Here is a 12,747-nt window from a genome sequence, read left to right on the forward strand (position 1 = left end):
TTCCGTATACTCCGACTAGCCACCATTCGCAGTTGCTTTTGGCCAGAATCTAAGCTCCATTTCCAAACATTGCTATGACGTGTGTTACGCATATGTTCTGATATTCTACTTGAAGTTGTTCCGTACTTATAACTCTGATGAATCCATGCTGTTTCCTGGGACCAGTCTGGCTAACAGGCTCATTCTCACTCTTCAATTATTTACAGCATAGAGGCAGGAACATCCAGGCACTTTTACACATGTTATATTTTATTTCATATTAGTCACTGGTGTGGGAATTAATTATTTATATGCTAGGTCCCTGGACTCCATACTGTAGCGTTAGCAGCTCCATATGATTGGTTAACCTGCCAGTGGTAAATTGGTTTCACTCCAAGCTTCCATGTACAGTCCATATACTCTGCCTTACCAACCACCGTGAATGCAAAGTTACTGTTTACATATTTATCGCTGCCAAATAAATATTAATAAACATGAATTGTGCCTTGTCTCTTTCCATAGGGGATGTTTAGAGCAAATGTTGCAATCCTTTGTTGAAGACATGTGCAGAATATAAATTAATAGCATTTTCTTGTTCTTTCTTGCAGATCCACAGACTATGGCTCTACCTATGAGCGGATGAATGATAAAGTGGGTTCAAAGACGGTGCTGAGTTACCTCTACGTTTGCCCGACCAACAAGAGAAAGGTGAGATCAGATCGCTCACACTGGTTTTACAAAACTGACATCAAATAAATGATGATTACAAGCTTAATCGATGCAAGATTGGGGATCATAACAAGACTATAATGGATACTACTCTGGTGAATTTGAGCAAAGCAACATCTACTATAATATTAGCTTCTTGGAGCATTCTGGGTCAATTTGGTGAAATTACCTTTGTTCTGACCTCTCCAAATTAAAATGATCACCATTATTATACCCTAAGTAGTAAATGCACAACTTCAGGGTCATTGTAATGGTAACATCCTATAGTTTTACCCACAGGTGTCAAAATCACTGTAAGTTTGTCTGCTGAGCATTTATACACTTTGGAACAAAAATTCTCATCCTCGCCGAAATTTTTTGTGTGAAAATGAAGGTGTAGAAAGCTGCAGTAGGTAGCTGGGGACAAAACTACACTCTATCTCAACTGACAAGATTGTTGACCACTTACATTTCAAATTTGAGGTCAATACCTATAAAAATGAGAGTTTTACAATCATTTTATCATGAGTAAGTCCAGGCCTCTCCAAACCTATCCAAATGAAGACATTTGGAGAACGTTTGGAAAAACTGCAATAACTTTTGAATGTTTCAACCACAGACATCAGTGAGGGCTCTACTGAAAACTCACACTGAGAGGAATCTGTATCTGCACACCCAGCTGCTCTATTACTGTACATTTATATATCATATCAAAACACAATATAACATGTATATTTGTATATAAAATATAGTCAAAACAAGTGGTATGGGTCAAAATAAATATATATTTACAAACCACACACTGCAAACAGTGAACAAACACACACACACATCAAAATGAATGAATGAATGAATATTGTTTATTTGAGCAGACATAATAAAAAAACAAACAAAAACAAAACAGTGTACATCCAAATCCCAAATTTTGTACAATGCTCAAAAGGAGTAAGCAGAAGTAAAATACTTGTGAGCGCTTACCCCCCATATTTAACTAAGAACACACTGTACATGATTGTACAGTGTGACAGGGGGCGTAGATTGGCATTAGCTAATGCTAATGATTACACATATATTTGACCCACAATTAAGTCAATAGCAGAATGAACCACGCTTACCGATCAGGAACAGCATCCAGTCCATCAAAATATCAGTCCACCATGAGATCGTCACTCGGTTCCACAAACCGCTCCGGGTCCGAGATGCCTCTAGTTTAACTTGTACAAACATCCACAGTGTCCTGGTCGTGTACTTCCTTTGTTTTGTCCGTTTTGTCATGTTTGTCATGTCATGCGCAAAACTGCTGCGTAAAATTACGCAATTACGCGCGCGCGGATCTTTGCATCCAGTCTCCTCCTTTTACGTGCGTAGCAAACTCCGTCTGTTTACAGTAAACCACTGCATGTCACGCATCGGCGTGTTCCGCTGTTCATGGGCTTTGAGAGGAAAACGTCACTAAACGTGTGTAATGTAACAGCTTGATTCTACAAGGGGGAGAGTGGGGCGTACTCTTTCAGTCATCTGTAGCTCTCATTCACTGTCCGGGGCTCCAGTAACCCACAGCCCCCACCTTATTGGCCAACTTTGGTGTCAATCACAAGCTAACAGGTTTGTTTTGCGCTGAGGAACAAAGATGGCGCTGTCAGAAGTTTATTATGCCTGAAATCGACAAAAGAAATGCAAAGAAGTGACGGAACAGATTTCACTTTCCTGCAGCAGATTGGACATGGAGTATCTAACTTCTTTTGTGGACATCATTTCTTGACTGGATTATATTCTCTGGACCTTTACAGAACGAATGAGACCAACTTTGTGTGAATATGTTGATGTTTGACAGAACCAGAGCGCTCAAAGGTAAGTGAAGTACAAATCCACATTTCTGACTTCTCTGTAAAAACGGCTTTCCTGTCAGCACTGTGGTGATTACAGGTGTAAATGGTTTACATATTCAGAAAGATGAATGCTGTAGCTTTCATTTGATGTGTAGATTGTTTGTGTGGGTGATGCAGAAATACACGTACATTGCTGTAAAATTGTAACGTAAAGGCGACGGCCCGTCAAGTGGTTAAAGGTGCATTTCTGGTGTAATCCCTCATTTGTCCAAGGAGTGGTTCAATGTAGAAAAGGTTGCAACGGCGGTCATCTGGACACTGTTTTTTGCAATCAAGACAAGAGAATTACATGTGTTTTTATTGTTAAAAAAATACTGAAAAAAATACTGTGAAAAACATGCATTCTCTCCAAAGATCTGACCTGTAACTTGACCTGGTGGTTTACTGTGGAACATTCCAGGACAAAGTTTCTCCTGCTCAAAAGAATACTGTCAGTTGAGGTGACAGACAATTATCTTTCATTAAAAAAACAACAAAAACAAACAAATAATAATAATAATAATAGTAATAATAATAGTAGTAATAATAATAATAATAATAATAATAAAACTATAACAATGGTAAGATTATTTTTACACAGTCAGAATTTTTTTTTTTTGCACCTAGATATTATGTTCCTTCCTTCCACACAGACTGTATGCTCTAGTTATTCCACTGATGCCCTATATATTCAGGGTCAATGCCTCCCTGAGAAGGAGGATCACAGCATTTGAATTGTATTTTAAAATGACTTTGAGAAGTAGCCTACATTATGAAAATGCTACAAGAATGTGCTTTTATTTCAAATATGAATAATATGAATATGAATAATTTTGTGACCAACACTGAAATCTACGACAAAGACTGAAAAATTGCAGCAAAAATTACTTAGGAACACAACAGCTGCTAGCCATCTGCCCATGTCTTGATAGTGAAAAGACTTCTGTCAATTAGTTTTATTATTTTTTTTCCAAAGAATTAAGTTAAGTAATGCTGGCTATTTCTTACCATCTGCTTCCGCTTGAAATCCATTCAATTTAATGAAAAATAGTGGGCGTATTTACTTTGGCTGCTTATGATAAAGTAGGTAATTGATTGGGGAAAATAGAGTGGTCATATGGGAGAACAATATGGATTTCTCAGTATCTTGCAGAACAGAAGGTGGATTTCAGTTGTCCGCAGCTCAAAGCCACTATATGGTTAACGGGCATTACTGGATTCATCAGGAGTAAGGCGAGTTATGTTTTGTTTGTGGGTTTGCTTGAAATCCATGGGAACATAAAGCTATTACATTTATTTGAGTAACTTGAGAAATGTAGGCTTCATTGAGGTAGTTTTGTGCCTTCATTTTCCCCTGTACTTGAGATGTCTGTGTAATCCCTCAGTCATCCAGGAAAAATTCAAATCTGTCAACTGGACAAAATGTTTTTTGAGTGAAGACATTTCGCTGCTCAGCCAAACCCCTTCTTCAGTTCTGGTCAGATTGCTTGAAGACACTGCTGTATATTTATCTGAGGGGAGGAGCTAACTACACTGAAACTAGCACACCTATTGTTTATAGTTTCTTCTTGTTAGCTATGTCTATTGAGCTACCTTAAGTGTGAACTGTGCCTGAGTCATATTTAGCATAAACATTCAGGCCCCTAATGGGTGCTCTCACTCCTATAAGCGTACTGGATATCACTATTGTTTTCCTTGCTTAGGATGGAGTCAGAAATAAATGATGTCTAAACGATGTTTTACCCAAGGCATGCCCAAACTGTCGCCCGGGGGCAAAATGCGGCCCTCCAACCAATTTTTCTTGGCCCTCAAGCTTTCAAGTGAATTGGCCCATATTACCTTAAACAGTACTTTTTACTGTGCATTTCTGAAAATCTACTTTAACAAGCCCATCTCAAATATTGAATGTGTCCCATTGAAGATGTAAGCATGAATACAGGTCTAATGGTTCAGTCTAACTTGTAATAAAAACACAGATTTGAAGTAATAATAAAAATAATGATAATAATACATTTTATTTACAATGCACTCTTCATTCTATAGAATCTCAGAATGCTACAATAAAACAAGAACTTTAAACCAATACTAACAATTAAATGCTAAAATACATCAATGATAATCTTTTCTAAATAAAAAGGTCTTTAGATTAGCTTTAAATGTATTCACTGTATTGTCGACCAGTCTCGATCGGTCCTCAGCTTTGTCTGTGTTTTTATATGTGGCCCTTAATGAGAAAAGTTTGGACACCCCTGTTTTACCTTGTACTTAAGCATTTTATTTTAAAGTAGCTAAATAGAGACAATGGGGGACCTATGTAACTGAATGGGAGATTGACTGTTTTTGAAAGAAATATCCAAACTCATAGTGCCTTATTATAATTTTTGTTAAAGGCTGGCTCCTTTTAACAGACACCAGTCACTTCTTTGAGGTTGTGTAATTGCATCATAAAATCACTGTTGATTATTTATATTGGCAATGAAAATGTTGAACTTTGTGCCAGTTTTTGTTCCATGTAACTAGACCCAGTGATTACAGAGAAATGACCCATCAACCAGGTCAGCGAATCTGCAATCTGACAGTTAAACAGGAAACTCCACCATGTAACTGTGACCTGTCCCCAGCTCAAATGTGCTGACCTAACTTAGTTTGAAAATACAAAAGCCTGTCACGATAAAGTTTGAAGTGCAATATATGGCTGAAGTAAATATAGACGATAAATGATAATATTGAAAGCAAACCATGAAGCAGAATTATCCCCCAAAAAGTATCCTAAATGTACAATGTTGTTAAAAGACATGAGCTGCAAAAATATAAATAGCTGAATGTAATAGTTAGTTTTTATCTATGAGACAATTTCCCAGTGGTACAAAGAAAAAGGACCCTTGATAAATACTGACCACCAAGTATTGTTCCATCTAACATATATTGAACAATAAGTCGATATAGTATTTATCGTGACAGGCACACCAGTACAATGTTTTTACTGACAATATTATGACTGAGCCGAGTTTCATATTTGGAATTTCCCCCGTGAGTGTCGTAGTAACCAAAGAGCCAATCTGGAGCGAAGATGTTGAAGATAACGCCCCTTCCCGGTCATATCGCTGGTTTGGCAGGGAGCAGGCGCTTAGCAACGCTGTCAATCAAATCTGTTGCTAATGCTAGTGGGAGCGATCTCGGGGAAAGAAGCCAGGGAAAGTCACTTGGAACCAGAGTCGATAGAACCGGAAGCATGCCCTTGATCACTTGCTATTTGGAACGCAACGCTAGTATGTTAGCTATGTCCATTTATATAAACAGTCCATGGGCTGAGCAGTGTCAACAACAACAACATACTGTGGCATAAACAAAAACGCATTTAACCATAGTAATGCTAATTACATGGGACTGTATAAACCATGTCAAATTAGCTCCATGTTTCCTCTTTGTAAACAGCGCCATAATCGGAGAACAAAGCGCCTGAGAATCACTATTACATCCAAGATTGAAATAGGGAAAAAGCAAGCAGATGTCCTCCAATATTTATTAGAGGATATGAGGTTGTTTTTTTAGTTTATCCATCACCAATGTTTTCTTTGTTTTGGCATCCTGCAATTATGCTTAAAAATTCTGTTGTGTGGAGTAATTTTCCAAGTTGACAAGCTTTTAGACCATTTAAGCCAAGATGATGGAAGCACCTATTGTTGGCAGCAGCGGAAGACGCCATTAAGACGTGCAGGGAAATATCAGTATAATATGCTGTTGTTTAGAATTAAACAGAGCAGGCTGCTGTGCCTCTCCTGTAATCTTTGTGTAGTAGCCATCATGAAATCTAAGGGTTATAAACACGCAGTGATGAGGTGGTCGGGTATTGCAAATATTTACTATCTCTAAATGGTAAATGATATAATTTTTATAACGCGCATTTCCACCTTCTGGGCATTCACAACGCTTTACATCAAGGAACAACTCACCCATTCACACACACATTCATACACCAGTGTACACAGACATGAGGGGGCGAGTGCCTTGCCCAAGTACACAACGACAGCATTCATCAGTGGAAGCTGGAATCGCACCGCCAACCTTGGACTCTTGGACACTTATTTATTCATACCATTAAATAACTAAACTAACAAAGCAAAGCAAATACTTCCTTCAATGCATTCATATCAGGTAAAATTATACAGGAAGATATTCAATGATGTTGAATATCTGGGCTTATTTATTAATTCACAATATATTTGCTATATGGTAAAGATTTGCCTGAAATTAATGTAATACGTGCACTTGAACTTTCAGTGAATGCTCTGACTCCAGAACGCAGCACAACCACAATAATTTTTAGGTCATCAAAAAATGTAAACGTAAATTCAAATATACAAAAAAACCCCAGTTTATTTATTGACCTTTTATTCACTCAAGAACATTAGCAATACCCAATAATATTCTGACTTTGTTTGATGGCTATATTAAGGTCAACTCCAAACACGAATCTTTCACCCATGGAAAGAATGTCACTAAATCCGGTTCTGCTCCAGTCGGTCGTATGTCCCCGCGCCTGTTATGACAAAATAACACATGTTTTTTGACCTTGAGAAATCCATAGCATGAGCTGAGCAGCAGGACATAATGTTGTGGCAGATTTAATGAAAGCCGTTTTGATCACGTCAGACCAGATGTGGCAGTAGTGAGGGTAGTCGGATTCCCACAACCCTGTATGAAGTTTAATTTCACACTTGAGGAGGCCTAACCGTCTGTAACGCTTGGATGTTTGTCCTTTCTCAGTAAAACAGAAATAACAGCATGAAGATAGTGGGAAAACTCACTATTCAACTCAGGAGCTGTGGGAATCGTGGGCATCGGAAGACAATAGGTTTGCGTTACTATTGAAGAGTTCAATTTTAAAGTTCAATTCATAAATGTTATTGGTATTTGCTGCACATACTCACTCAAATAAGACATTTTCACGGTTTTCTGAATGGTCTATGAAATTTTATATTCTATTTAGCATCATGCGCTTATATTTTAGGTCTGGAGTTGAACATGTGAGCAACTTTCTCCACGTTTTTGTATTACTTCCAAATATAAGGATGACAATGGTACTTAATGCATACAATATTGCTGTAGTTCGCAGTTGAATTTTGCATGGAGACACCTTTCCCTAGGACCTGATATAATAATTTTGTGTGATTTGGGCAGTGTGTGGTTAAGGAATCAATTGGTTTCTACTACAGATGATGAGTTAATAGTACTTTAGATATAGCAGATACACGAGACTGTTAGACCAAATCGGTGTTAACTTATTTTTGCTTATTGATGGTGTTGATTTTTCAGTCCCTGATCCTCCATTCTGGTTCTTGTACATATTCCACAGTGCTGACATTGAACTCACACCTCAAAGTTTTACAAATTCTACCTGCATCTTTTTAAAAATGAAATAAAATCTGAGAAAGTTGCGCTTGTTACACAGTGAAGGTCAAGATTTTAAGATATTTAATTTTGTTTGACACATTACCTTGTGTTGTCCTGGACCCAGAAATTGAGAATTCACATTCATTAATCTGGCATTAATTAAAAAGGATGAAAGAATAAAATATTAAAGGGTAGTTGACTTCCAGGTTTGTAAAAAAAAAAACAGCAAAACATGAGATCTCTTAAAACAGAGACTGGTATTTCAAGTGATCATCAAAAATAGGTTGTTCTACAGTTGGATGACAGCATATGGGAGCTATATCTGAATTTATAATCCCAAAACAGACCTGCACTCCATCTTAGTTTGAAACATTTTAGAAAACTATGACGTAACATGAAGACAACCTTTATACTAAAACTGAATTTCAAAACCCACACCTGCATCTTTTGAAATGCAGATACAAGTTTGCGCCTCATCTTTAAGCTTCATCATGAGCCTCAACAGCTAACGCACAGCTCTAGCTTGTGACAAATGCAGTTGCGGAGGTGTCTAGCAATATGAGGCTTAGTTCCCAAGGCTTAAGCCAAGGTACTGACCCTGAATAAGTTTGCATGGCGCTCGGTGTAATGTGATCTGGGAGTCTAGCACATCAGGCAGGGAACACATCACAGCTCCTCTGATTACTGCTCCTGACTCACTCCTCCTTCCCTCTTTTTTACGCCCAAGATTTAATTCGGCATCAAGGGCAGGAGCGGCTCTACGGTCCCCCTGGTGCAGTGGCTGTTGCTGATGTGTCGTCTTTTTATGATTTCAGCCGTATAAGTTTAGATAAAGTTTATTACTGCCCTCTGGAGAGAAATGAGGAGCCATCTCCGGGCTGTATCACACAGTTTGGGGGATGTAAATAATGCTAAGGAAATATCTTGATCATGTATTGGGTTAAAAAAAAAAAAAAAAAGAGAAGGTGCTCATCTTTACAAATTGTGATGTTGTGGGTAGATTTGACATTTGATAATAATGTTGGTTGGCTCCTCAAAGCAATTTGCAGTGTTTGCGATCAACTTTTTATGTATTTATTTATTTTTTCGCCCCAGTGCAGATATATTGTAAAAAGCAGCTTTTGGGTCAAAATGAGACTGCTGCACTGTCTGTGTCTGAGGACTAGGAAGTGTGTTGTTTGCATGCTAGACAAATAATTGTGGTGAATAATTAGGATGATAGGAATGTGTTAGGACCACTGCAAACCATTTAAAATGAACTAGTTCAGTTTTTTTTTTCACAATATTAAGACTGCTACAGCACCTTTGTCTAATTCTGAATGATTTCCTACGATGTAAATTCAAAGAGATGTTTATGACTGTCTAATACTTCAGCTACATATGCAGTTTTTGCTTCAAAAACAGCTTATACAGTACCAGATCATGCATGCTTAAAGGGTGAACCAGGGGATAAGCTGCACATAGGAAGTTTCCTGCACGACAGGAAGTTTATGTTTTGCCATTATAGGTGAATTTTAGCTTGACCTTATGTGTTTTCACTTATGTTCTCACTCCATGTGGTTGTTATGGAAAATAAAATTGGCTGTAAATGGCAGGAAGACACTGCAGTCTTCTAGGCTAACAATGTGATGCCATATGCTCATTATGGTTATTGCATCAACTAATAGTCAGACATTACATCCACATTCGCTCTAATGAGGTTTGTGGAAATGTTGCTGTATGTTTTTATATTTTATTTATTTATTTTTTCCAACAATTATTCAAATTTTCTCAGAATGGCTCAAGTGGTTAGGGTATACTAATTAATTCATTTATTTATTTTCATATAAATTAGATTAGTTTGCTGCCGTACTGTGAAACTTTCCGGACAAAGTGGCATCTCAGTTTAGAGAAGCAGGTTTCGGACCCAGAAAAGTGACGTAATGCACCTTTAAGTGGAGTTAGACACAAAACTACAAAATGAAAAGATTCATCCCCATCTTTAACAAAGCAAATATAAAGTTTTATCCCCTACTTTGTGTCCCTGAGTGTCCCCAGAACCCAGACTTAGCAGCATCTTCTGTACATCCCTATAGGCAGATGAAGCCAAACAGCCGATCACAGTCAAATGCTAGCACATATTGTTCTTGACGTCTTTCAAATGAAGATCTATCATTTTTGCACCACACCACATTTTTCCAAAGCATATACATTAAACTCAGTCTTTTACAGGCGAAATAGCCAAGCTGCGACCTTTACACTGTCACATTATAGATTTGAATTATAGTAATGGCATTTAACGGGGAGCCTCTACGTATGACACTTCACATGAATCTTCTGCAGTCTTTTGTAATGTATTTTTCTTCGCTCGCTACACTACTCCTAAGTCCTTGAACGGCTTGGTTGAATCTCTGATAAATGAGCTTAATTTTAACACAGACGTCGAGTGCAAACCAGAAAAAAAGACTAGACTAGAGGGCATGGAGGGAAGCTAACCATTGGTGATTAAGCCGTGATCCGTACCTAATGAGCATATTGCGTTGACAAGTGCGCGGTTGAAGACAGACTAAGCCCAATTGATATACTTTGACGTGATTTATTTGCTTCCTGGTTTTTCTATCCTATCTTTCCTTTAGCTGATGATCCAATGTCTGGCAGGGCCTATCTTGGCTCTCCAGCTTACGTGCAGTTCGGCATCAGACTGATAAAATACAAAGGTTATCCCACCAACCCCACATTGATTTGGAATTGTTACCCTCCTCACTTGCAGCTCTCTTCTCCGTGCCGGGGCAGGCTGTGAGCGAAATCTTAATCACTCATTGGAGAATGCTGGGTTTTACAATGGAGAATTACAAGTTGAAGAGATTTAATGTTTTATTAAAGGAGCTATACCTGTCTTAATATTTCATTTTGAATTGTTTGCTGTGGTCCAAAGGTATTTCTGACTTTTCTAACGCATTTCTAGCAAGCTAATTATTCACCACAATGAATTCATAAGCAGCTTTTTCAACTTTCAAAGGCCAAAGCGGAGGTTTCTCGTCACTACAATGCTAACAACAAGTGTGATAGTTGTGCACTTATTGAGTCCTGCTTATAGAGTTGGACCATAGACTGTATATATAAATGGACATAGCTAACCTGCTAGCCACCGCATTTTAAACAGGAAGTGACGGTAGGCGTGCTTCCGGCTCCAAATCATTTTATATTGAAAAATCTTCGCCCCTCTCTCCATAACTGCTGCTGTCAGGCTGGTCATTTTGGTCTTAAATATTCATATTAATGCGCTCGACATGATCTTGATATTTTCTAACTATTGTGTCTGTAAATCAAGATATTAACATTAATAACAAACAAATCAGGCGCCTTCTTTCCCCGAGGTCGCTCTCACTAGCATTAACAGCATGTTTGATTGACAGCTTTGCTAAGCGCCTGCTCCCAGCTAAATCAGTGGGCGGGAGGGAAGTCCAAATATGGAATTGGAATATGCTCCAAATTCGCCCATGTAACCGCTAACCTTGATAAGCTTCATTTGGTTGGATCTGAAACGCTACGGGTGACGCACACTTCTTTAGCCCGCTTCTTTATATGGTCTATGAGTCGGACTAAGAGCTCCTAGTCCGTCTCTATAATTTTCCACATAGCACTGAATGACAACCCATTTTGTTGCTCTTCCACTTTTAGACGATTATAAAAAAGGTCAACTAAAAGTGTTTCTTCTAGTTATCACCTGACTGGTTCTTTCCGCATGCAGTTGAATGCCTCTCCGGGTGGTTGGGTGAGTAGGTGCGAGGGAATGTTTTTAACTGTCTATGTGTCTATGTTTCACAAAGAGGGATATCCATCTGGTCACTGTTTTCTCCGTTGCGCCTCGAGCCAAACACGGCCAATGGGATCAGACTTGTTTATTTCAATGATGCTTGTGAGACAAAGGAACTCACAGGTCACCCATCAATTTGAACAAAATGAAAGCAGCCATCTTTGTTTTGATACAGATGAACCATGCGTGTCTCAGAATGGCTAATCCACATCTCCATTCCGCTTATCTAACCATGCAATTTAACGTTTGATTTAATTTGCAAATAAGTCTCACATACATACATCTTATAGAACCATTTTAAATCAAACTAAACCAAATTAGGTTTTCAGGGCATGAATGTAAACACTGAGTTATTCAATACAAACGAACATTTTCCTACATTAACAGACTGCAAAGTATAATTTCCTTTTTTCTAATGGGCTCGTCTGCTCACAATTGTATTACGCAATATGATGATGGCTTAAAAGTGTAAATCGCATCAGACAAAACAGCGTGTGAATCTGGTACTTATCCGAGGCCTTGGCATAGAGTGATGACAGGTAATGGATAGGACGGGCCAATGAGAGATGGAGGTGGAGAATACGCTGCGTGTTTATTGGGGCCTAATGAAAAACAATTTATCTAAATCACCAGCAGGGAGGGCTCCTGGTTAAAGCGCTAGCAAAAAGGGCTACTGTTTGTGGCAGTGACGAATGTGCTCGTGTTTTTCCAATTGAAAGGGAATTGACGAAAGAAAATACAGTCATTCGGACCAGTAGCAGGGGCAGGGAGCAGATTCCACCACACAGAGATGGAGGGGTAACTAAATCAAGATATCAAGTTGTAGGTGTTACATTAGCATTCTCCGGTATTGTTGGGTAATAGAATAGGCTGCAATGTGGTTTCTTTATTTGTCATTCAGGCATGTTAAAACAACAAGTCATAATGAAATGCATTTAAGTCCCCGAGGGTAAAAAGCAACAGTGTAAAATATTAAAGTAAAAAAAAAATCATGTTTCTTTC

At 38.3% G+C, this 12,747-nt stretch overlaps 1 protein-coding gene across 1 annotated transcript in view; it reads left to right on the forward strand.

Moving 5' to 3' along the window:
• The window catches only part of sorcs3a (sortilin related VPS10 domain containing receptor 3a), a 327,550-nt gene that overhangs the window by 166,512 nt on the left and 148,291 nt on the right, over positions 1-12,747 (forward strand). Inside the window, exon 3 of the mRNA XM_033971295.2 lies at positions 588-687. Within this exon, the coding sequence (XP_033827186.1) occupies positions 588-687 (100 nt within the window). The remainder of the gene's footprint in view (positions 1-587; positions 688-12,747) is intronic.

Source organism: Periophthalmus magnuspinnatus, chromosome 1 (assembly GCF_009829125.3).
Source record: "Periophthalmus magnuspinnatus isolate fPerMag1 chromosome 1, fPerMag1.2.pri, whole genome shotgun sequence".
NCBI classification, from domain to species: domain Eukaryota; kingdom Metazoa; phylum Chordata; class Actinopteri; order Gobiiformes; family Gobiidae; genus Periophthalmus; species Periophthalmus magnuspinnatus.